At 34.2% G+C, this 27,879-nt stretch overlaps 1 protein-coding gene across 1 annotated transcript in view; it reads right to left on the reverse strand.

The window, feature by feature from the left end:
* PXDNL (peroxidasin like) overlaps positions 1–27,879 on the reverse strand; it is a 450,026-nt gene that overhangs the window by 83,772 nt on the left and 338,375 nt on the right. The window contains exons 11-14 of the mRNA XM_034650166.1: positions 25,981–26,097; positions 23,295–23,453; positions 6,527–6,639; positions 4,185–4,341 (exon numbers count right to left, since the gene is read on the reverse strand). Coding sequence (XP_034506057.1) covers positions 4,185–4,341; positions 6,527–6,639; positions 23,295–23,453; positions 25,981–26,097 — 546 coding nt within the window. The remainder of the gene's footprint in view (positions 1–4,184; positions 4,342–6,526; positions 6,640–23,294; positions 23,454–25,980; positions 26,098–27,879) is intronic.

The raw sequence follows: 27,879 nt of genomic DNA on the forward strand, positions 1-27,879 counted from the left end.
GTTAAAAGTATTATGTATATTAGGTATATGCTGTTGTTTATTGAGATATTCCACCATTCATTGTATTATTAAAGTTTGCTGAAGTAAACAAGATTGTCATGTATCTATACACAGTGAATGAACAAATATAGTAAAATAGCAATTAAAAATTATTCAATGTCAATTTCATTTTATCGATATATTTGAGTAAACACAATCAAAATTTTCTGATACTTCATAGTTCACCCACTGTGCAACAACTGCAGTGGTTTTGAAACAGATATTTTGTCTAAACAATGACAACTGGATTAGAGTGTCAAAAAATCAGTGAGTTATTCATTCAGAATTTCAAAAAATAACTGGATCCTAAAAGAATCAAATAAGTTAATTGATAAATAACACTTGGAGCACAAGGTAAATTCCCAATAAATGTTAGCTTTTTTATTACTAATATTAGTTTCAGTTTAATACAGGTTATTTACTTAACGTAATAGGAAAGTTCTCATTAACTTAAAGTCAACTAATGTAACCTTAATTCTCATTCATAATTTTTTGGGTTGAGGATATAGTCAAAGTAGAGAATATTATAAGTGGAAATATCATTTAGAAAGTTATTCCAAGAGTCTAAATGATCAAAGAATGAACTATGAAAGAGGAGGTCATATGGAGATATGGAAAGGAAGCAATATTTGCAGGAAAAACTGGTGAGACATGGTGGTTGAGGTAAAGAAGGAGGAGAAAGCAGAAGAGGTTTGGCTTCCTCCTTATAGAATATGGGCTGTATTAAAGGACTGCCAGGAGGTTATAAGGTCTTGAGGTGAAAAGGAGGAGTTCAATTTGGAATACATTCAAGATCAGTTTTTAACACGTGGAATCGGAAGGCCTGTGGGTCATCCAAAATGAAATGTCCAACACGCAATTAGATACTCCACTAAAATTTCAAAGAAGACATCATTTGGATTTATTTTTTGTATCATTACAAACAGTATATACATAGTATTTGTGTTTCAAAATTTTCATTTAATCCATGCTGTGTCACTATTTCACTTTTAGCCAGTCCACATATTATACTCGTGTCTCAATGATAAACATTCTATCATGTATACGTGCTCTAAACCACTTCCCAACTAATTGTTGCACGTTTGAATTCTACTGTAGGAACAGAATTTCTATGCCAAGAAGGACTTTTGAGAGTGTCCAGTTCCACATTTTTAAGAAATGAGAAAATTAATTCCAGTTATGGGTAAGGTATCCAAAGTGGCTGAGATCAATAAAGGTAAGTTTATAATGACAACCCAAGGTTTTTCCCACTATCTCACACTGTTAATATCCAATATAAATTAGTCTTGTGTCCTCCGACTGAACCATTTTCATAAGCAAGAAACGAGTCATAAGAATATACTGTGAATTATGAACTTCACAGCACTTACCAGCACATCAATATACATAAGAGGTGTTAAAATAAATTATGTTTTGAAAAAAAATTGTGAGGTTTTTGGGTCTAAAGTAATATGTGTAGCTTTCATATGCCAAATATCATCCAGAGAAAGAGGTATGCTGATGTGAGTAATATTTGCCAATACAAAATACTTTGAGGACATCCTAAGCCAATGGATAGGTTCCCCGTAAATACTACATGAGCCTTACAGGTTTTTAAAAAATGTTTTAGAACTATCACATATATGAAAAAAAAAAAACCTCCTTAAAAAATCAGAACCTTTGGGAACCATTTTTTTTTTGCTATTATAAATGCCTTACTTTGAACATCACTCATTCAAATGCGTGGTTTATATACATAATGCCCAGATTTTGTTTAAATTGTCATAGTGTATTTTTATTATTTTAGATTTCTTTGTATGGTTGTATTCCCAATACAGAATAGAAACTCACAAGGCATAATCCTCTTTGTATCACTTCTTATACAATGAGTGGAGTTACACCATTCCATCGCTGCTGAAATAGGGCATTAAGATTGGAAAATCCTCCTATAATGCATGGTTTTTCCCTTTAAATAGGATGACTGCTGAATGAAAGGGTCTAAGTCATAAAATGTTCTATAAGTGATATTTTATATTGACACATTTCCTCCTATTCTGCTAATTTGGGTTGTGTGAACACGGACACACACACACACACACTTAAATCTTAAATTTATTCAAAACTTTAAAATTTATATCTTCATACTTTTTCTTCTCTTCATAAAAATATTTCTAATATCATAAAATTTATTTGGTATGAGATACCAATATAAATTATCCCTTATATTTATGTTAAAATGTCTCAAGAGCAAAAAACATAATTTTTTCTTGACTGAATAACTTCTTCTCTTGTACTATTTTATCTCTATAGCCTGACTTTCTGTTTTCTATAACAATAGAGCAGAATATTGGTGAATGCTATGTATCACTGTTTTAAAATCTGGTAAATAGAGTGATTAATACATTTGAATCTAAATGTTTTAGTTTTAATGTGTATATATGAAATAGTTAAATTTCAGTCTGCCACAATGAAATTCTTATGTTGGAGGTTCTAAAATGTTGACCAATGTGACTATAGTGTTTGTGTGTATGTGGCAGAGCAAAACAGAGATAGACAGGGAGAGAATAAGAGGCAGAGAGAGAATATTTGTGTATCTGTTTGTTTAGTGGTATAGATTTCTAACATCTCTAGAACTTAAAAGATAGTAATTTAAATTTTATAGTAAGTTTTTTCTAAAATGGTCAAGAATATTTTCTCATAGATCTCATAAATAGTTAAGCAGTAGAAAAGAGGCTCTATGAATTATAAAAAGGAACACAACTATTTCAGATTTTAAATCAGGAAAAATGAAGTCAAAGCAAATACCAAGTAAGGCTAAGATTTTGTAACTTGAAGAAATTCTATGTGATGAAGAATTTTTGGCCCTCCTAGAATAAATATTTGCTGGTTACTAGATACATTGTTATAATTTTAAGACTAATATTCTGTATTTTTACCATACAATATAATAAATATATAAAGATTGATGCACCATTAATGAAAATATATAGTTTATATAAAACACCCAAACAGATGGGTATTTGGACGTTTGATTTCTCAGGAGAATTTTCAAGTGTAAGAATATGAAACTATTGTACTACATGATAGGAAGACAGTGACATCTTTAAGGATGTGATTTAATTAAATAAATCTATTTTTATCCAGGCCTTTATTTATAATGAGAAGAGTTACCCAATAGTTTTAGAGACCCGTAAAAGCTGGAAAAACTAAAAAGGAAAAAATAAATCTGTAAAACCCTATTTATGAAATCTGCCCATTTCTAAAGAAACCAAAAAGCAGGCAAAGCCTAAAATAGTACTCCATATGCTTGCAGCTAAACTCGTTTACTTCAACTGCTGATTGTCAATAAGGCAAAAGTTCCTAAACCCATCCACAAAAAAAGCAACCCTAATGTCACTTCCCATGTCCCCACATGCTGTGCTTTTCTTGAATGCTTTCCCCATGTGGAGAACATGCCAGTCCATCATCACAGCCAGTCCCCATTCCCATACCCACAGCTGAGGTTTCCACTTGACTCTGCCCACAATTAGACTCTCTCACTTCCAATACAAACTGATTGATTGAAGAAAAAAAAAGGCTTTTATTTTTTGTAAAACTATGACAATTTTTTTAAGCCATCACCATTTATAAACAACTAGCAGAGGGCTACAGCTAAATAACCAGATGAATGACAAAATGTAAAACAATGCCAAATATGTTGACCAATAATAAAAGTTCCAAAATATTGAGATATTTGTTCTTATAAGTGGCAAATCTTACGTAGAAGTTTGATTGATTGACTGATTTTTAATTTTATTACGGAACTAAATACACCAGGTCAGAGTAACTCATACATGTTAAATTCCATTTATCCTTAAATCCCTGACTCCACTTTACTTAGTTATTAATGTAGCTTACATTCTATAATTTCATTTCCTAAGAAAATGCGATATACATTTGCAAATCCTATTTTTGTTCAATTTTGCCATTGATAGTTTTGGTGTTTGATACCCTTTAATGTAGCTTACGCTTAAATTTAAAAAATTAAAATAGCTTTGATTTAATATTAACACATTTGAGTAGAAAAAAACATATAAGGGAATTTGGGTAGTGAGGCAAATCAGTTAGGATTAGGAGTTGAAGCTGTCAGAAACATTTATTTGGATTTCATGGAGAGCCATACATACCTACAACTGTGAGAAACATGCTGGCTGTGACAAGGCCAAATGAATTCCGAGCCACACATTCGTATCTTCCTTGGTCAGCTTGCCCTGCATCATAGATGGTTAGCATGCCTTCACCACTGACATGGAATTTGCCACTCTCAGTAATCTGAACACCTGCCTAGGGAGTGAAAAGAATTGTCACTGGAAGAAAATATGATTCCTTAAAAAATAACATCTTACATTTTGTTTGATATGGTTTCATTTGTTCAACAAAAATCTACTGAGCACCTACTGTGTCAAGCATTAAATGAGGTATTTTACGAATCTAATGAAAAGAAGAAAAAAGAGAGAGAGTGCTTTCTAGGAAGTGTGGTTTATCTCTCTCTCTTAATTAAAATAAATATGATAGTCAAAATTCAATTATGTAATTATTTAATATTATGAACATTTAAAAATCATCATTTCAGTGAAAGAATACATAGTTTATTCATATTTTTCTTATTTCTAGAAAAGGACTCTGACAGCAACAATAAAAATAAAATTTGGAAAGAAGGAAAATTATCATAAATCTACCAACTAAAAGCATCAAAATATTTTCATGTTTCTGATTCCTCTTGTATTTCTTCTTTATACGTACTCTTAAGTTTTATGTAGCTGCAAAGCTTTATATATCATTGTTTCTCAATTAAAATTATACCTTAAGGAGATAAGATGGCTATGTTTCATATGAAATTATCAAAGTGTATCAAAGTGTATTCAGTTATAATTAGTATGGATTTATGTACTTTTCATATTATGCTATTAATTTTTAAAAAGGAAAATAAATTGGCTCTCTAGGACTGTGTTGGAGTGGAGCAGGGGTCGAGATGCTTCTTTCCTACCCCTCCCCCAAGAGATTCACAGGAAACTGAGGATGGGAACTGCTGTTTCAAAAGAACTCATTCATACCCCAGTGATGACTAGTAGATCAGAATGTAACCAGAAAGGTTCAGAGTGAAAAAAAATTCTTCATAGGTCTTCAGATTCTCACAGTTCTCTTTGACCACTACTAGAAAATAAGCCCAAGGTGATGGATGGCTGGTAACTCAGGGTAGGAGATGAGAGGAACTAACAGGACCTACCACATGGAGGGCAGATGAAAAAAGACCAGACATACAGAAGGCTAAGAAGTGACCAGGTGCACAAGCAATAAGGTCCACGGGGTTTTTCCTTTAGGACTACCTCCCTCCACTTCCTCTTCCTGGACCATCATTACATCTTCTTTGCAAAAGTACTCCCTTCCTATCTGCTCTCCTTACATACTACCAGAACTCTCAAGCTAACCCTAGAGTTCTATAGTTTTGGCTTAGAGTGTCTAAGCTATCAGCTAGCTTTCCAATAAATTCCTTACCTGCTTATTTTGGGAATAGCCTAATTCACATCCATTTTAACCTTGTGAATAGAAGAGAATTATTATAAAGATTAAATGTGAGAGCATTCATAAAACATCTGGCATATAATCAGCCCTCAATCAATTCATTTGGGATTAAAAGCTACCTTTTAGAAATTAGACTGAGCTATTTTGCTGATACGATTATGTGATACAGTATTTAGTATAATGTCAAATAAGGCTCTAAAGACTGACCAAATGTGTATTTTTCACACTTCCTATTTTTAGTAAAAAATATTTGAATTATATAATATTACACTCAAAAGAAATTATAAAAACTATTCAGACTACTTGAAAGTACCTGAGCCTAAATGTTCAACTTTGAGACCACTAAATTTATTTTTTATAAAGAACTGCCTGTGGTGCTCAGCTACAGCACAAGAGAAGTGAGCCACCAAACCTCAAAGAACCAAAAGAAGTAAAATGTATAAATAAGAAGCTATTATTTCTTTAAAGTCACTCAAGTTTTGAACCTAAAGAAGGACTTTTTTCATGTTACTTTGTTTTAAAACCAGGTTTTTCATTCTTGTTTCAGCTAATGCCTTACTTTTATTCCATTTCTGAGTTATTAATTCAAATTCAAATTCAAAATTGTTTCTTGCTAGTTACTAAAACTCTTAATTTACATAAGACAAAAGCAATTTTTCCTTAGAAGAATTTAGTTATGCTTATGAAGCTTTCATCACCAAGCAAATGAGAAAGGATAAATTTATCAAAGACCTGAACCAAAACCAGATGTAGTCACTTAAAAAAATGAACAACAACAACAACAACAACAAAAGCTGGAAATAAACTTGTTTCAGTGTAAAAAATATTACTTGCTAGCAAAATTCACAACAGTAAAAAATCAATGTGAGAATCACTACCTCTTTTCAGTGGGTCAATACATTTGTCAATGTTTTTAATATTACTACACCTTTAGTTGAGATCTTACCTTGTTCCAGGTAATTATGGGTTGTGGTTCTCCTTGAACATGACATGAAATGTTTATATTCTTGCCAACCTCTACACTTGTATCCTGAGGTAGTTGAGTAAACACTGGGAGAGCTGTGGAAAGAAATCAAAATGACATCATGTCAATACCATTTTGTCAACATGCGCCATCTAAGTCAAATCATATAAATCTGGTTATGATATTGTTTAGCCACACTAGTGTTTTAAAAAGCAATTACTTGGACATCAGAGAGAGTAATAAATGTCAAAGCCAGGGTACTGATAATTAGGATAGAGATAAGAACAGAAAAAAAAAAGAGAAATACACAAAGCCTTTAACCTTGATATTTAACCCTAACATTCAACCTTAAATATTTTTATTATTTATTTCTTTAGGTGAGTAGTGGGTACAAAGATTTTAGTACTCTTTTTCAATATCTTTTCATAAGCCTGAAAAAAAGATATATGGTAACATCAAAAGTTTATTGCTGTCTAAAACAAAGAGATTCAATCTTACTTTGTTTCCTCAAAAAACAAACTATTGTGACTGACCTAATATGAAATAGATCATTGGAATAACCCTATAACTATTAATAACCTTGTAACCCTATAATCCTATATTTTTTAAATCCCAAAACATACATTTTTAGGAAAGAATTAAAATCTTTTTACTAGATCTAGAATTCTATCCAACATAGAATCTCTTCTAGAAACTAAAAGAGGAAGGCATGTTTCCTTCTTTTTAGAAGGCTTATCTTAATACCAAAACCAAACAAAGTCAGAACCAAAATCAAAAAGAAAAAAAAAACCCTATAGACCAGTACTTCTCATTAATATAGACACAAAAATCATTCATAAAGTATTGGCAAATAGAATTCATCAATATAAAAATGTTTATACACCATGACCAAAGAGAGTTTATTCCAGGGGTACAAGACTATTTCAGTATTTGAGAATCTATTATACAAACAAATTAAGAAAAAAAAAAAGTCCTCATAATTTCAATTAGTGCAAAAAGTGTTTGACTAACAATTATTGTGTAAAAAGTGTTTGACTAACTAAAAACTCTCAGAAAAATAGTACTAGAGAGCCTGCACAACTTGCAAATGAACATGGACAGGAAGATGGTGGAGGAATAGGGAACCCTAGTTCTCTCTGGTCCCTGGAATTCAGCTAGATAGTTATCAAATCATTCTGAACACTGCAAACTCAACTGGAGATTTAAGAAAAGAACTGCTGTAATTCTAAAAAGCAAAAAATAACCACATTTTGTGAGGTAGGTGGTGAGAAGAAGTGAATCTCAGGTGATATATCGGAAGATAAACCCAGGAGGGAAGGAGACAGGTACCATAAAGTAATGTAAGCAGTGGAGGGTAAAATTGAAACTTTTAGAAGTCTGTTCTGGTTGGGGATGTCCCTGCCTGAAAGGTGCTCAGGTGGCAAAGTGGGGCAGAATCCCAGGTGGGACAGTGTGCTCTCTGGAGTCCCAGGGTCACAGAAAGGAGGGAGGTGCCTGAGAGCAGCAGCATTCCCAACCATTGGAGCAGGGAAGACAGCTGCAATGGGATTGTTCAGGAGTGCTTTCTGCTTATTGTTTCCATCAACCACAAACTGCTGCAGAGTTGGGTGACTGTTCTCCATAAGGGGCCCAGTAAGAGGCAGAACTGCAGCAAGAACCCCCCTCCCTCCTCCTCTGTAAAGTTTGGAGACTCCAAATCGGGTCTCCTGCCTGAGATAAAAGCACTTCGTCAAAGGCTGGGTGAACACAGTGTGGACGGAAAACAGGGAAACAAGAGTAATTGATTGTTTTTCTGTGAGGGCTCACTGAAGGAGGGGGGGCATGAACTTTCACCTCTGTGGATAGAGATTAGGATACTGCTGGTTTCTTTTTCATTTTGATCCCCCAAAGTGGTGTTGAAAGACTTCAGGGAACAAAAGCCACATAGAGCAATCCAGAGCCACTTATACTGAGCCCAGGCCCCTGGCAAGGGGTATGCAATTCCACCAGACAAAGACACTTGAGAATCAGTGCAACAGGCCCCTACCCAGAAGACCAGCAGGAACATCCTGCTAACCACGTTTTCTGATCATACAGAACTGCAAAATACAGAACAGCATCAGGGGAAAATAGTAGAGAGAATTCATGGTTTTTTCTCATGATTTAGTCTTTCAGTTTTAATTTTTTTTCTTTTTCAACTAATTTATTTTATCACTCTTTTTTAAAGTCTTTTTTAATTTTCATTTTTACATTTATATTTTATGTATTTTTTTTCATTTTTTGTTTCCTTTCATTGTATTCAGTTTTATTTGTGTATATATCTATACTCAAAATACATATATGTAGATACACATATACCTGAGTATATATATGTATCTACATATATGTATTTTGTGTATAGATATATACACATGTATATACATGTATACATATATATAGATACATATATATTCATTGTATTCAGTTTTATTTTGTAAATATATAAACAATATATATATGTATATATATACACATATATGTACATATACATACATATATGTATATTTATATACATAAACATATATATATTTTTCTTTCTTTACAATTTTGGGATCTAATTTCTTTCTAGTTTATTGTTCTTTTCTGTTCACCTGTTTGATTTTATTCTCTCTCTCTCCCTTTTTTTTTTTTTTGGTATCTGATCTCTGATCAGATCTAAACAAATCTTCTGATCTGATCTTTTATTCTCTCTCTCTCTCTCTTTTTTTTGGTATCTGATCTCTGATCAGATCTAAACAAATCTTCTGATCTGATCTCTGATCAGATCTAAACAAATCTTCTGATTTGTTTAGTGTGTATTTTTCTAAGGTTATTGTTACTGTTTTTGTATTTACTCTCTCGTTCATCTATTCTTCTCTGCTAAGAATGACAAGATGGAATAACTCATCCCCAAAAGTAGAACAACAGGCAGTACTAACTGCCAGGGACTTAATCAATATGGACATAAAAGGTAAGAATTACAATTCAGAATAACAATTATAAAGATACTACCTGGGCTTGAAAAAAGCATAGAAAACACTAGAGAATCCCTTTCTGGAGAAATAAAATAACTAAACTCTAATCAGGTAGAAATCAAAAAGGCTATTACTGAGATGCAATAAAAAATGAAGGCTCTAACTGCTAGGCTAAATGAAGCAGAAGAGAGAGTAAATTATATAGAAGACAAAATGATGGAGAATAAAGAAACTGAGAAAAAGAGAGGTAAACAACCACTGGATCAAGTGGGGAGAATTTGAGAGATAAGTGACTCCATAAAGTGAAGCAATATTAGAAAAATTGGGGTCCCAGATGAAGAGGAAAGAGAGAGGGGGTCAGGAGGTATATTTGAGCAAATTATAAGTGATTTGGGGAAGGAAATAGGCATTCAAGTCCAGAAGGCACAGAGAACCTCCCAAAAAATCAAAAATAAGTCAACATGTAGACATGTAATTGTGAAGGTTGCAAATTTCAGAATCAAAGAGAAAATCCTAAAAGCAGTTCAGGAAAAGAGGTCCTTAACCTACAAGGGTAGAAACATAAGGCTGGCAGCAGACTATACACACAGACCTGGCAGGCCAGAGAGGACTGGCATGATATATTCAGCATTTTAAAAGAGAAAAATATACAGCCAAGAATATCCAGCAAGGCTGTCAACCAGAATAGGAGAGGTAAAGAGCTTCCAGGACAAACAGAAACCAATGAATCTGTGATCACTAAACCAACCCTACAAGAAATATTAAATGAGATCCTTTAAGTGAAGAGATAGCCCAAAAGTAACATAGACCAGAATGGAACAGAGACAATATACAGAAACAAAGACTTTATAGGTAATACCATGGCACTAAATTCATATCTTTCAATTGTTACTCTGAATGTAAGTGGGCTAAACACTCCAATCAAAAGACACAGGGTGTCAGATTGAATAAAAAAGCAAGACCCATTAATATGCTATATATAAGCGACTCATTTTAGACCCAAAGACACCTCCAGATTGAAAGTGAGCATTTATCATGCTAATGGATGTCAAAAGAAAGCTGGAATGGCAATCCTTATATCAGACAAATTAATTTTTTTAAGATTTTATTTATTTATTTGAGAGAGATAGAGATCACGAGCAGGGAGGGGGAAGGGTAGAGGGAGAAGTAGACTCCCCACTGAGCAGGGAGCCGATGTAGGACTCCATCCCTGGGGTCATGACCTGAGCCATAGGCAGATGCTTAACTGACTGAGCCACCCAGGTGTCCCCAGACAAATTGGATTTTAAACCAAAGACTGTACTAAAAGATGAGGAAAGTCACTATATCATAATCAAAGAGTTTATCCAACAAGAAGATCTAACAAATGTAATATTTATGCCCCCAATACGTGAGCAGCCAAGTATATAAACCAATTAATAACAAAATTAAAGAAACACATTGATAATTATATTATTATACAATAATAGTAGGACTATAACACCCCACTCACAGCAATGGACAGATCATCTAAGCAAAAGATCAACAAGGAAACAAGGGCTTTAATGACAAACTGGACCAGATGGACTTCACAGATATATTCAGAGCATTCAATCCTAAGCAGCAGAATAAATATTCTTCTCAAGTGCACATGAACAGTCTCCAGAATAGACCACATACTGGGTCATAAATCAGGTCTCAACCAGTACCAAAGATTGGGATTATTTCCTGCATATTTTCAGACCACAATGCTTTGAAATTTGTAATGAATCACAGAGGAAATTTGGAAGGAACACAAATACATGGAGGTTAAAGAGCATCCTACTAAAGAATGAATGTGTCAACCAGGAAATTAAAGAACAACTAAAAAAATTCATGGAAAAAAATGAAAATGAAAACACAACTGTTCAAACCTTTGGGATGCAGCAAAGGTGATCCTAAGAGGGAAGGATATAGCCATACAAGTCTGTCTCAAGAAAAAAAAAAGTCTCGAACACACAACCTAACCTTACACCTAAAGGAGCTGGGGAAAGAACAACAAATAAAGCCTAAACCCACCAGGAGAAGAGAACAGAAATCAATGAACTAGAAACCAAAAGAACAGTAGAGCAGATCAATGAAACTAGGAGCTACTTCTTTGAAAGAATTAATAAGATCGATAAACCCCTAGTCAGACTTATCAAAAAGAAAAAAGACCCAAATTAATAAAATCATGAATGAGAGATCACAACCGACACCAAGGGAATAAAAACAATTATAAGAATATATTATAAGCAACTATATGCCCACGAATTAGGCAATCTGGAAGAAATGGATGCATCCCTAGAAAGCATATAAACAATCAAAATTGAAACAGGAAGAAACAGAAAACCTGAACAGACCAATAACTACCAAGGAAATTGAAGCAGTAATCAAAAATCTCTCAACAAACAAGAGACCAGGGATGGATGGCTTCTCAGAATTCTCCCAAATATTTAAAGAAGAATTAATACTTACTCTTCTGAAGCTGTTTCAAAATATAGAAATGGAAAGAAAACTTCCAAATTCATTCTATGAGGCTAGAGTTATCTTGTTCCCAAAACCAGACAAAGACCCCACCAAAAAGAATTACAGACCAATGTCACTGAAGAATATGGTTGCAAAAATTCTCACCAAATTACTAGCCAATAGGATCCAACAGTACATTAAAAGAATTGTTCACCACAACCAAGTGGGATTTATTCCTGGGCTGCAAAGGTGGTTCAAAATCCACAAATCAATCAATGTTACACACTACATTTGTCAAAGAAAGGACAAGAACCATATGATCCTCTCAATAGATTCAGAAAAAGCATTTGACAAAGTACAGCATGCTTTTTTTTTTTAAGATTTTATTTATTTATTTGACAGAGAGAGAATACAAGCAGGGGGAGTGTGAGAGGGAGAAGCAGGCTCCCCACTGAACAAGGAGCCCAAACGCAGGGCTCCATCCCAGGACCTGAGATCATGACCTGAGCCAAAGGCAGCTGAGTAACCTACTGAGAAACACTCACATGCTTTTTCAACAAATGGTGCTTGGTGATTGGGTACCCAAAGGGGGGAAAAAATGAAGCACGAACTATGTCTCACACTTAATACAAAAATTAACTCAAAATGGACAGCAAACTTTAGTATAAAATGTAAAACTATAAAACTTAAAAAAAATAGGAGAAAATCTTTGGAATGTAGGACCAGGAAAAGAGTTCTTAGATCTTGTATTGAAAGTGTAACCCACCAAAGAAAAAAATTATAAACTGGATTCCATCATATTTTAAAACTTCTGTGTTATGAAAACTATGTGGAAAGGATGCAAAGACAAGTTTCAGACTAAGAGAAGACATTTACAAGCCACATACACAACAGATGATTAGTGTCTAGAGTATACAAAGAACCTTCAAAATTCAGCAATAGAAGACCAAACAATTCAAATAGAAAATGGGCAAAAGACATGACATTGCACTGAAGAGAATATACAGATGACAAATAAGCCTGTGAAAAGATGCTCAACATCACTAGTCATGAGGGAAATGCAAATTAGAACAACTGTAAGGTATTGCTACACGTCTGTCAGAATGGCTAGAATAAAAAATAGTGACAACACAAATCACAAGGATGCAGAGAAACTGGATCACTCATACGTTACTGGTGGAAAATGCAAAATGGCAAAGCCACTCTGGAAAAGAATTTAGGAATTTCCTTAACAACTTAAAGATGACACTACCATTCAATCCTGTGTTTGCACTCTTGGGCATTTATCCCAGAGAAAGAAAACTTACTCTCACACAAAAGCCTGTACATGAATGTGTATAGCAGCTTTACTAGTACTAACCAAAAATTAAAACCCAGATGTCCTTCAATGAGTGAATGATTAAACAAACTGTGGTTTATTCACACTGTGGCATACTACTCAGCTGTAAAAAGAATAATTGATGAATGATTGGATAATCAAAAAGACAACTGATAACACACAAAATCTGGATGAACCTCCAAATAAATATGCTGAATGGAAAAACCCATCCCAAAAGGTTACATACTATATGATGCTATTTATATAACATTATTGAGACAAAGAATTATAGAAATAGAGAACAAATTAGTAGTTGCCAAGGTTTTAGTAGGTGGAGGCTGCAGCTTAGTTATGAGTCTGGATCTCTTTGTGTTATTGCTTACAACTAAATGTGAATCTACAATTATCTCAAAATAAAAACTTTAAAATAAATCAACTATGTGGACATGTAGGGTATAATACACACCAAACCCAGGTTAATGGCAAGTAGGTTGGCGTGGAGAACAGATGGAAAAGAAGAAGAACAAACAATCTTTAAGCACATTTGTGATGTTTATTTCTTCATTGGAGTAGTGGGCATAAGGGCTTTCCATCATATCTTTCTTGATGGCTTTTGTATGACTGAAATAAAAATAAATGGTAACATCAAAAATTTATTATGAAGATAAAAATATTCTGTTCTTGAAGTGAGAACTGTATTTTGTTATAGTCAAATCTTCCACTGTATTTAGATTTGCTAAAACTAAGGCTTATATATTCCTGACAATGCATAGCCGACATCTCATGAGGACTAGTGACTCTATTAGGCAGTGACCTTTCTGATTCACCCAAGGGATCTCTAACTAACACTTCACATCATGCCCTCCATTATCTGATGTCCTGTATCTCTAACCATGTTCACCTCCTGTCTTCTTAGCTACTCATTACCACCACTTACATGTCATCACTTACAATCTTTTGAAAATACCTAATACCACACCCTACAACAAAACCACCTCTTCCTCCTGCTCTATCATCTCCTCATTTTGGTCGCTATCTAGATTGCTAGGAACTTTCCTCTTCCTTCCTGTTGACCAACCTGTCTAGTGTCATTCTTCCCTTTTCAGCTGGGATCCTAAGTTTCATCACCTCTACCACCTTCCTTCCCAAACTTTCAACTCCTTTACCCCATTGTCCTTCTGTTCAACACACTGGCACTGTGTTCTTCATGCCTGTCCTTCAAAAATATCTAAAGTGATTATGTGTCCTAGTTTATCAGAGACAAACAACCTTTGTCACTTCCAAACTTATTTAACAACAATAAAAAATTTGTCTCTCAGTACACCCTTCACCTACAAAACATCAGCATTTTTTACTCCACAGGAGAAAAACAAAAACAAACAAAAAGCCAAAGCAAGCCCTCAGACTCTAAATACTTCGACTTCCTACACTCCTCTTTCATAGAGGTTCTTCTCTATACACCCATTCCTGACTGCCCTTCCCTCCTCATCTAAAGTGAAGAAATGCCTCTTATCTTATCCTTCAGGCAAATTGCTTCATTGAATTTTGCATATCCCATCCATCTTGCCACCTGAGAAATCTTGAACCACCTTTTACTCACTCCCTTCCATCTTTCTGCCTTATTCCCTTAAGAAAATACTCAGAATAATAAGCTCTTCCCCTTATTTGCCCATATCCTTACCTCATCTTCAGTGTCACCTTCTTACTGCTTGCCTCACAAAGAAATGTCTTGGAAAAAAACAGTCTCTGCCTACCTGCTCCCCTTCCCCTTTTCACAGAAGCTCATTTCGCTTGACTGAACGAAAGTTGTTCTTCAGGTCCTTAAATTCAGAATCTTAAAAAAAATAATCAGTCTTTATCAAAAGTACCTTTTTGTAGCTTTTGACCCATTTGATCACTCTTTCCTTCTGGAAATAATTCTTAGCTTTTGGGATTCCTTTCTCCTCTGAAATTCTGTGTCATCCTGAGGATTTGTTATGGTACAATTCACAGCTTTTCTTTCTTCTGCATTAAAGGAATTCCCACCTTTGGCCCTCACATCTTCTTACTCAACTAAATGACTTCATTCACGACCATAATTCTAAAGGACTTCATTCACAACCATAGACTATACAACTTAGCTTCATGCTCATAAGCCAACCATCTTAGAGACATCTACATTCAGTCCCAACAAGCATACTAAATGCAACTTTCTCTAAACTGTACTCATTATCTGTCCCCATTTGCTAATTTATCTGTCCCTTTTGCTATTGAACTAGAAATTTCTTCATATATTACAAATAACAAAAAAAAACTTGTCAGTTATATATGTTGCAAATATCTTTTGCTTCTTTTTTTAAAAGTGAATGGAAGATATAAATTATAATGTAGATGACTTTATCAATCTTTTCTTATAGTGATTTTTATATTTTGTTCTAAAAAGTCTTCTGTACTATTATAAAAATCTTGTTTTTATTCATAAATATTTAAATTTTTTTAACATTAAAGTCCTTTTTTAATCTGGAATTGATTTTTGGAGTATAGGGTAAAGTGAAGATACATTTCATGTTTTCCCTGTGACCAGCTCCCTAGCACTATTGAGGAGATCTACTTTCTGTAGATGAGCAGTGCTACCACTGTAATTAATGTCTTTCTTTCTGTTCCATGGGTCAGTTTGTCAATCTCCATGCCAATAACACAAAATGTTAATTATGATAGATTGAGAACCTCTTACTATTAGATTCTCTTAGGTATTCTTAAATCTTTGCTCATTCATATGCAGTTTTAACCAACCTTTCATTTTCTACCAAAAACCCTTCCAGGATTTTTACTGGAATTGCACTGACCTACAAATCAATATTGAAAGGACTAATACCTTTACAGGACGATTTGTCTTCTAAATTTCTTCCAACAACATTTTTTCCCTACAAGTTCTTGTACATCTTTTGTTAGATTTATTTATGTTTTAAATTTCATTTTAGTGTAGTAAGAACACTCACCATATATTGTCCATCTTAAAAAATTATTAGTTACTAATCAAAGGGTGTAGAGTTTCAGTGAAGCAAGATGAAGAAGTTCTACAGATATGCAGTACAATAGTGTATGTATAGTCAACAACATATATTGCTAGATTTATTTTACCTAAGTTATACTTTCTTGTTTTTTTAAGACGTATCATTTAAAAAAATAAAATTAGGTATTCTGTTTGTTGCTGATGTGTAGAAAGAAAGAAAAATATTTTTACCTATTAATGTCAACTAATAATCTTGCTAAACTCTTATTATTTCTGATAGTGTATTTGTAAATGTTTCTGAATTATGTATGAGGAAAATTCTACTACATACAAATAATAAAATCATATGCCTTCTTTCTAAATTCATAACATTTGTTACCATTTCTTTTCTTTTTGCACAGGCTAGGACCTTCCATTACAGTGTTGAGTAAATACAATCTTCTTTCTACCCCCAAAGGAAATATTTCTAACATTTCATCTTGAAAAACATCATTTTCAAAATGTTCCCTACATTATCTATAAAAAGCTTTTTTTAAGAAACATTTTAGTTGTTTATTTCTGTATTGCTAAGATAATTTCTTAATAATGGAGATACGATAAATTTAATCAAATGTTTTGTGTATATCTATTTATTAAAATCATAATTTGTCCTCCATTAATCTATTAATGTCATTGGATTCAGTTGGTCAATATTTTCTATACAGATTTTTCTGAAATTTTTTTCTCATAATACCCTTTATTAGTTAAAGTTGGTAACTATTCCCTGTTCTATTCTCTGTAATAGTTTGTATAAGCCTAAATTGATCTTAGAACATTTACAGAATTTGTCTACAAAATAACTGCCAGATTTTAATTTTTTTCTTATCTTTTATTTAAATAATTTGTTGATTTTCCAACTCCATCTTTTTCACCTTTCTGATTTGAACCTTGTAACCATATTTTTTTTTTAATTTTTTGCTACCTACCCCTGATATTTTGCCAGGTATACATGATTATACTACTTTAATTCCAATAATCATTTTCCTAACTGATATTCCATTGTTAGGTAGTATTGAATTATGTGATTTTTATTCAGTGCCACATCATAGCAATTATTATTATTAATATTTGATACAGAAAACATTTTAAAATTTCCTACATGTTCAGCAGTTTCTTTGTTCACCTTTGCATTCTTTTTTGAATATCAGTCATTCTTTCAAGATCTTTCTTTTCTTTAGGAATTTCCTTAAAGTAGTATTATAGTTGGCAAACATTCTCAGTTTACTGAAAATATCTTTATTAAGCCCTTGTTCTTGAAAGATTGATAGTTATACAACACTATATTTACTGTTATTTTTCTTGAGACACGTTGAAGTTTTTTTAAAAGATTTTATTTATTTATTTGATAGAAAGAGAGCATGAGCAGGGGGAGGGTCAAAGGGAGAAGCAGGTTCCCTGCTGGGCAGGGAACTTAATGTGGGGCTTGATCCCAGGACCCTGGGATGAGGACCTGAGCCAAAGGCAGACACTTAACCGTCTGAGCCACCCAAGTGCCCTGAGACACTTTGAAGTTTCGATTCCTGATATCTTGTGACTTCTATTGCTCCTGATATGAAACCTGTTGTTAATTTAATTGATATAGGTGATTTGCCTTTCCTCTCTAACCAGTAATACCACTACTGTGAATAACCCATTGAGTGAGGAAACCATATCAGCAGAGACTATGAAATAACCAGCTGTGAGAAAAAACAATTGGCCACAAGCTGACCTGGGTCTCCCATACCAGGGAAATGAGCAGTAGGGGAACCTCAGTATGCCCTCTGAATATAATTCATGTAATTCTGGAGAACTAGCCCTGCAGAGGACCCTGATGACCAGCTAAGACCTCATAACAAAAAAGAGAAGGTCACATTGCCATTGGCTTCCCATTAGTGAACTTGTCCCTTCCTCTCCATTTCTTCTGGGCCATCACTAGGCAGGAATAATTGAAAGATTAAAAGGAAGAAAGTATACAAAAAACTAAATCTTGCCCTTTCCCAGTCCTTAATACTCAGATGGGCGCCCCAATCTACTAGAGTCACCTGCTCCAGCCTGCGCTGAGAAGGCCAGGAAAAGAATTGAGTATACATTGTGAGATTTAAATATTGAAAAGAAGAGATGGAGCCTCGTGGTTTGGGAGCATAAGGGTGGCATTTCCAGTTTTTAATGGTCCAACAGCAACAGGGAGGATGAAAATCAGAAATGTACTGCTAGTTTTGTTTATAAAACTACCAGCTTCATTTTCAGTAAAATTAGGGAAGCACTAAAGCCCACTCCACCAAAAAAGTTGGAGTGAGGGGCTACTTAAAACGGAGAAGATGGAGTAGAGATGTGTGTGGAAGAGGCTATGACACAGATCTCAAGAAGGGCCAGGCACATACACTTCCTGACTAGAAAGACATCTCCTGAACAAAATCTGCATCACACGCACTTAGTGCTATTTTTCATATGTTTACCCAGTTATTCCCAAATGTTTTATTGAATTATCTTTTCTTCACTCAAAGGAAATGCCATCTTTTTCATTCATGACATTCCCATATGAAAGGGAATCAGTTTGTAGATTATATATTTTATCTTAATGTACTATCTGGGTAGTTTTAATTTATGTAATTTTATTATATATTTTATAATTCAGTATGATAAGTCCTCCTTAATTATGGTCCTCTTTCGGAATTTTCCTGGTTATTCTTTCTATGTCTCTCGGCTAATTGTAATGATTTGTCTCTCCAAATCTAGTGATAGGAATGACAGCAAAAATTTTTTCTTTAGTGAAAATATTTATACCATTTCTCTATTAAGCAGGATTCTGACTAATTAGTTCAGTAAAGCAAGCATAATTTATAACAAATCCTAACAATTCATTAAAATACTTAGGAAAACTATCTTGTATATCTATGCAAAAAATCCAAGTATGTAAATTTATCATGTTAAAGAAATGTCTGTTCACACCTATGTTAACTAAGAGTTTCTAATGAGAATAAATGTTGAATTTTAGCAAATGTCTTTTTATCATCTATGGAAAGAAGCCCAATTTTTCTTCTTAAATCCATTAAGGTAATAAAATATATTAATAGCTTTCCTATTATTGCACTATATTTGACTTTCTGAAATAAAAACCACTTAACAATGGACTAATATTTTTTCATGTGCTACTGGATTCTTTATGATTTATAATTACATTTATTTATTTACATTATTGGATTTTTTGCATAGATACATAAGATAGTTTTTCCTTTATATATTTTAATGTAATTTTAGGATTTTGGTATCAAGCTTAGTTTTGTTTTACTAAAAATATTTCTGGTGTGTTTATTATTTTCTAGTTCCTGAAACAACATAAATAGCATTAGAATTTTTGTTATTTATAGATATGATGGTTTTCCTTGGGAAGGCACATGGCCACATACTCTTATTGGAGAGAGCTCTTTTGCAAGTTTAATATTCAAAATAATTAACAGTCTATTCAGCTATGCCAGAGAGTAACAGCTGGGTATCTCCACTATTGTGATCTTTGGCAACTTTTTTCTCCCCTACTATATCCTGTTTATATTTCTCTCTCTTCTGGAATTAGTTTTCATTAATTATGTTTCAATAAAGTTATTAGTTTCATCCAATGTTATATATATATATTTGCATATACTTGAACAAAATATTAGTGGAAAAAATAAAACCATCGCATAGCTAAAGGTTAGAAGCATCTCTGGAGTGAATACACTGTTGAAAACATAGCAAGGGACATGTGCTGGTTATATGTAACTATGTTCACCACATTAGAAATTAAATCTGAGAACTTTAAAATGTATTTACTTATTCAAAAATTACAGTTATAAACTCATACAATTTTCAGATAAATAACACAATTTTATGAACATTAATTAATTTTCCAAAAATAAAAGTAATGAGTGGAGTGACATGTTGTTCTACACTTTTGCAAATCTCAGTAATTGAATAACTGCTTTTGAGTTCAGTCTCTTGCAATTAGTCATGTTAGTTGAAGTATATGAATAAAATATGGCCTCACAAAGATAAGTATTTGCAAAATGTAGGGATATTTTAAAAGTTTTTTCAGATAATTGTGAAAAATCTTTGATACTACATCAAAATTTGACAACTGATAGCCTCTTTTGCCAATTTCTTTCATGACGCATCTATTAAAGGGCCAAGATTTAATAAAAGTAGTATCTTCCCCTGTTTTGTAAATAAAATTTACATTGTAAATAAAATTACTTTCTTTTTCCCACTGCAAGGGAAGAATATATGAATTACTAGTACAGTTTGGTCCATTGTTTTGGTTCATGCTAATGCTTCAGCACTTTTTTTAAAAAAGATTTTATTTATTTATTCGACAGAGATAGAGACAGCCAGTGAGAGAGGGAACACAAGCAGGGGGAGTCGGAGAAGAAGAAGCAGGCTCATAGCGGAGGAGCCTGATGTGGGGCTCGATCCCATAACACTGGGATCACGCCCTGAGGTGAAGGCAGATGCTTAACTGCTGTGCCACCCAGGCGCCCCTGCTTCAGCACTTTTATTCACCATTATCTTGGTACTATCAAGGCAAATGTCAACCGAGTGGAAAAGGCAAATAAGATCTTGATATTATTATGAGATAGTTTTAACCTAAAAACCCTGATAAAAGGTCTTGGAAGTTTCCTCCACTGACAATCCACAGAACACCCTTTGAGAAACACTTCACTACACACAAAATGGGGCCTACAAAATATTGTCAAGAGTACTGGTAAAAAAAAATATTGTTAGTAATTTCAGAGATAAAATGGTTCTACCTGTTATATGTTTACTTGAATTCATTTAACTCTTCCATTCCCACTGTCATGGACATTCAGGTCATCTAACACAACACTTGGCTATGTCATAAATCTAGTGGTTTCTTATTTTTAGAGTTTCTTCACTTCAACATTTGCCTATTGATTTTGGGCTGATTAATAGATGTGGCCAACAATTGGAAAGTTCCATGGCCTATAGTCAAGATCTGATGCATTCTAACTCCACCAACCACCCCAACCATTTCTTCCTTACAGCCCTCTCCCCCACTCTTTTCACATGGTTTATGTTCAACATGTAGGGCTCTCCATTTGCTAAAAAACTTGTTTCTACATTTGTGCCTATTGCAAATAATATTTTCTTAACTATGGATATTTGATAAATTTATCAAATTCCTCCAGATGTGTCAACTATTATATTAAATAATATATTCTAATATTAATTTCAACACAGTGGCATCTTACAATATCTGAACAGAATGGAGGAAAAGAACCCTCCCTGGGTAGGAGCATGCTTCTAAATTGAGATCTAGAGGGTCAATGGGAGACATTGGTGGAAGGATGTAACAATGGAGCAAAAAGAGGAGAAAACTAAGACCATTAACTTCAGCATCTTCATGCTATATTTTATTTGACTACAATGTATTGATTTGATATGTCCTCCTTTTAAAAAATGTAGGGGTGCCTGGGTGATGCAGCCTGTTGAGCATCTGACTCTTGGTTTCATCTCAGGTCATGATCTCAGGGTCGTGAAATCAAGCCCCAAGTCAGGCTCCACGCTCAGTGCAGAGTCCCTGAGCTTCTCTCTCTCTCTCTCTCCCTCTGTACCCCTCCCCCACATGCTCCCTCCCTCAAATAAGTAAATAAATCTTTGAAATAAAGATATTAATGTAAAAACCTCCTGATTTTTAAATTAAATTCGTTGAAAACCAATTCAAAAGTAATTTTAAACATTCTGCAGAGCAGATTTCAGCATTTCCTCTTAGAAAGAATGAACCAAAGAAATGGGGTTTTCCAAGGGCACGGGAGTTCCCTTCATCTTCAATAGTTTTTTCAAATCTTCCCATGCATTTCAGCTGCTATTTGACTACTTTCCCTAATATCCTTTTTCCTCTTCATAGAACCTTAACTTCCATCAAATAAATAATAATACATTTGATATGTTGGAAATATAGTGAGAAAGGAATCAATAATAGATTGTACATAGATATTAGTTCAGTGTAATTTTGTGTCTATGTCTCAGCATCACTGAACATTTCAACATCACTAATATTTCTTTTTACATTTATATTGTTACATCTGGCCAACCTTTGTCTTTATGCTTTATATGCTCTTATCTAAATATGTGTTACTGGGGCGCCTGGGTGGCACAGCGGTTAAGCTTCTGCCTTCGGCTCAGGGCATGATCCTGGCGTTATGGGATAGAGCCCCACATCAAGCTCCTCTGCTATGAGCCTGCCTCTTCCTCTCCCACTCCCCCTGCTTGTGTTCTGTTTCTCGCTGGCTGTCTCTATCTCTGTCGAATAAATAAATAAAACCTTTAAAAAAATTTTTTTAAAAATAAATAAATATGTGTTACTAAATATGTGTTATGTATTTAGATCTACTACATCAAAATAAATTATAGCCAATTCATGGAGAAACCTAGGAAATTAATAACAACCACTTTTTATCCTTATATTGGAACTATCTTTAAAAATTTAAGCCTTGAGTTTTCTTTTTTTACATGTCAGTTAATGATAAATTATGGACAAATATACCAACCTCATGCCAGAATATTACTATTTATGATAAACCAAAGTACTGAATTTCATGATGAGTCTGGAGCAAAGTGTCTGCAGTATATTCCCAATAACACTGAGCATAAAAGATACATCAATGTAAGACCAAAATTCAGACCATCAGGTGTGAGCAATGTATCTCTGTGAGCTAGTCTCTGCAGGTAGGGCTAATTAACTAGCTTTGCAAAAAATATAAGAAACACAAAATGATACTTTTGGAAGAAAACATGATATTAATAATTAGCATTAATAGAAATAAAATCCTCAAGTTTGAAAAAAAAGACTAGAAGAAAGTTATAAAATTTGTAATTTCTTAGATCTTATAAAATGAAAATTACCTAAGTAATAAAGTTCCCCGGGGATGTGTGTAAGACACATAAAAAGGCACTCCTCAAGTATGTAAACCCAACCACAGCATGCATTACCTTTGGGTTTTACAGTCAGCTGCACAGATGCTTTTTTCACTCCCAAAGGACTTACTGCCTGACATTCATATTGGCCTTGGTCATGATGTGCTGCGTCGTCAATTCTCAAAGTGCCAGAGGAGAGAACTGTATGCAGACCTTCCTGAGGGAGCTGCCCTCCTGCAAAGAGGGAAAGAAAATACTTTTCTAGAACGGTGTGATCTTCTGCTGCTGGGTAAGGGTTAGGATCTCTCTGGAATCCTCAGGGTCACAATACTGGGACCGCTCCTCCTAACACTCCATTTGGGAACTGGGGCATCCCCCTTGACCAGCCCCCAGCAGGAGAACTGGTCAGCTCCCTTAATGAATTCCTCCACCTTCATCTTTTCCCCCTCAGTTTTATTTTCCACAGTTAGAGTGCAAATTTCAAAACTAACCTTATTCCAACATTATCCTTTCTTATGGTGGCTTCTTATTATTCTAAGGGGGGCATGTGAGTTCATTGCACAGGCTAACCAACCACACCTACTTCCATAGCTTCATTGTCCCACTTTTTACTTAATGGAGTTCAAACAAGGTAAAATTTGGATAGGATAAGAATTGTTTTCGCATTTTTTTATTTTTTAATAGCAGTTTTTATTCCTATATTACCCCCCAAAATGATTACTAAATATGATTTTCAAATACCTTCATAACATTTGTTGTCTCATGGAGGTAATATTTGTAATATAAAAACATTATGGAATTACAACATTTACAGTGCTGAGACAGAATCTTGAGAATGGTGGTTTTTGTGACACTCAGGCTATTAACCCTCACCAGTCATACCCCCCCAGCCAACATGGCGCTTTGCAACCTCTGAGCTTATTCTGAGTTTACACTCCTTGTGGCCATTAACAAGTTAATGGATTGTCATTCTCAACTATTTCAGTGGCAATATGTGTCACAGCTAAATAGTTAACCTTTATTGTATAAACAAATAATAATGGATAATAAATTAAAAAAATAAATAATAGATTTTTAAAAACTCTTTACTTTTGTTAATCTTTATTGACTATGTACGCAAATGAGCCAAATACTCTTCTAAATGTTTACGAGTATAAATACATTCAAAATAACCCCCACGACCACCCAGTGTTGTAGACAATATCATCACTCCCAGCATATAGGTAAGGCAGTTCTGGTAAAACCACAGTGAACTTACTTGCCCAAGGTCATGCAACTAGTAAATGAAGGAGGGAGATGTGAATCTTGGCTTTCCAGCTTCAAAGTTCAGCTCCTAACCACTCTACTCTTATAAAGATGAGAGCAGAAATTTTAGCCAAAAGAAGTTCACAAATGTTGATATGTTTAGAATTTAACCTAGTTACCTGAACTAATATAAAAGTTAGCCATTCAAAGACCAGAGAAATCTTAGAGGAGCTCTCATCTCAGAGTGTAGACCTTAATCTCTAACACCCCAGGGATCACTGGAAGTGCCCAGCCCCTCTGGTGTACCCCGCACCCTCTCCCCCCCACTTAAAAGACAGCAGCTTTCTGGGCACCTGGATGGCTCAGTCGGTTAAGCCAGCAACTCTCTATTTTGGCTCAGGTCATGATCTCATGAGTCAAGGAGATCAAGCCCATGTAGGGCTCCATGCTCAGCAGGGAGTCTGCTTGAAGATTCTCTCCTTCTGTCCCTTCCCCCACTCGTGATCTCTCACGTGCTCTTTCTCTCAAATAAATAAATAAATCTTTTTAAAAAACCATTATTTTTTAAAGATTTTACTTATTTATTTGAGAGAGAGAATGCACACAAGTGGACACAGGGGCAGAGGGAGAGGGAGAAACAGACTCCCCATTGAGCAGGGAGCCTGAGGTGGGCTTAATCCTGAGACCCTGGGATCATGATCTGAGCCTAAAGCAGATGTTTAACCTACTGAGCCACATAAGTGCCCCCCCCCACTAAAAAGCATTCTTCAAACAAACAAACAAGCAAACAGTAGCTCTCTTTTATCCATTGAACATGCTTGAGTTTTCCTTATGGTTGGTTTCACTGAACTTACAATTTCACTTTGTAATGAAATAGAATTCTGGCATTTTAAAAAAATATTTAACAGAAATTATGATGACATTTAATTCAAAGATTACATTTTGTGTGATGTTTTCATGTCCAAGATATACCTATGATAATTAGTTTAAACTGGTTTTTTTTTAATCCTCTCATAATAAAGAAGGCACTTATCTCTTTCCACAATCACTCATTGTCATGCTAATACCTGCTTTGGTCCAGGCAATTATTGGAGGTGGGTTGCCTTCAGCTTCACAGAGAAATTCTACAGTGTGTCCTTCTAGCACCACTTGATCCTTGGGGATTATTGTGAATTGTGGAGGAGCTAAAGAGAATGAAAAATTGTATCAAAATTAAAAATTACTCTATGAATTGTTAATAGTAAATGAAGAAAGGAAATATGTTTAAATATGCTGCTTAATTAGAATTTGTTTCCAATTATTTACACAAAAGCTATTAAGAATGTGCAGGTGCTTGTGCATGTTCGTGCCCGCTTGCAAAGAAACCAAAACTATACATATCTGGTTTGCAAAGCAGAAGAGCAGTAGTAAGAAGGAATTATTTCTAAACCTTCATATGTTATTTACTAACTNTAATCCTCTCATAATAAAGAAGGCGCTTATCTCTTTCCACAATCACTCATTGTCATGCTAATACCTGCTTTGGTCCAGGCAATTACTGGAGGTGGGTTGCCTTCAGCTTCACAGAGAAATTCTACAGTGTGTCCTTCTAGCACCACTTGATCCTTGGGGATTATTGTGAATTGTGGAGGAGCTAAAGAGAATGAAAAATTGTATCAAAATTAAAAATTACTCTATGAATTGTTAATAGTAAATGAAGAAAGGAAATATGTTTAAATATGCTGCTTAATTAGAATTTGTTTCCAATTATTTACACAAAAGCTATTAAGAATGTGCAGGTGCTTGTGCATGTTCGTGCCCGCTTGCAAAGAAACCAAAACTATACATATCTGGTTTGCAAAGCAGAAGAGCAGTAGTAAGAAGGAATTATTTCTAAACCTTATTGAATCTGCTTCATATGTTATTTACTAACTGCAATAGACATGTATAAATTCACAAATTGTAGTTGAACCATTAACAAAATTGTTTCTTCCAAACTTTCATACACATGACAAAATTTGAAACAAGCTGCTCTGTTTACTTCAAGAAAAAAAAATGTTTCCTANCATATGTTATTTACTAACTGCAATAGACATGTATAAAATCACAAATTGTAGTTGAACCATTAGCAAAATTGTTCCTTTCAAACTTTCATACACATGACAAAATTTGAAACAAGCTGCTCTGTTTACTTCAAGAAAAAAAAATGTTTCCTATAACATGCACTATAATACCTTTTAAAAACTCGTATTTAAATCAAAATTTCAGGATTTCCAAACGTTCAGATCTTTTACAGTTTAATTTGTTTAAATAGTAAATAACTAATAGATGCATATACAATCTATTCATGGCTCTTTTACTAATATGAAAAGGAAATCTACANGTGGTTCAGTCATTTAAGCATCTGCCTTCGACTCAGATCATGATCCCAAGGTCTTGGGATCGAGTCCCACATGGGGCTCCCTACTCAGCAAGTAGTCTGTTTCTCCCTCTCTCTCTGACCTTCCCCCTCCTTATTCCCCCCCCCCAATAAATAAAAATCTTAAGAAAATAAAAATTTAAAAACCAAACTTTTCATTCTGTTTCCCAGGGTCTGGTTTTTTGCTCGGTAACATCTTATGTAAATATGTTACATACAATAATCTAACTTCTTAAGTAAATTATAATGTTCATGGCTCCAGGAAACCCGAAAAATGTATCACGGTAAATTACTGTATTCTTGTCAGCTGATGAAAAACGATTTTGGGTACAACAGGACGTTTGGCATCGCTCCAGTAAGACTTACATTCTGATGCTTACNACCATTTAAGGGCATGATGATCTCCAATAATACCTAAGTGATGACATTTTCCAAACAACTTTCTGAGATGACCTGACCTCTTCTCCTTGCTGTTAGATTTTTGTACTTAACCCCTCATTGCTCTTCCTCACCGTCTGGATTTACAAGAATCATGATAAAATAAATAATATTCGGCAAACTGTATTTGCTTCAGCTTTCATATTGTGTTTAAGTAATAAATACTTTTAAAAGTCTTCAATTCTAAGTAAGGCACTAGGTTAAACAAATGGTAAAAGATAAATTATAAGGTCATAAAATTCATGTAAGCCCCAGGAATGCCAGCAAGATATTTGTAATAGAGTCTTATAAAAGTCAAGGTGGAAAAAGCCCACAGATCAGCAGGCTTCATGTTCCACAGATGAAAAATTAGGGTTGGAACTGAGTAACTCTCAGAGACACGATGAGAATTTAGGCCATTCAACCTCCAGCGTGATGTTCTTTCCGGAACACTACATGAACTTTTTAAATTGCTAGGAATAACTTGAAGTGAGCAAAAATATTTCTATGTTAAAAAATGAATTCACAACAGAGCAGAAGAGCTATAAAGCAAAAGTAGGTAGTGGTTACGGCAAGTCATTCCGTCAAGACACAAGTGTT

This window comes from Ailuropoda melanoleuca, unplaced genomic scaffold, assembly GCF_002007445.2.
Source record: "Ailuropoda melanoleuca isolate Jingjing unplaced genomic scaffold, ASM200744v2 unplaced-scaffold11384, whole genome shotgun sequence".
NCBI lineage: Eukaryota > Metazoa > Chordata > Mammalia > Carnivora > Ursidae > Ailuropoda > Ailuropoda melanoleuca.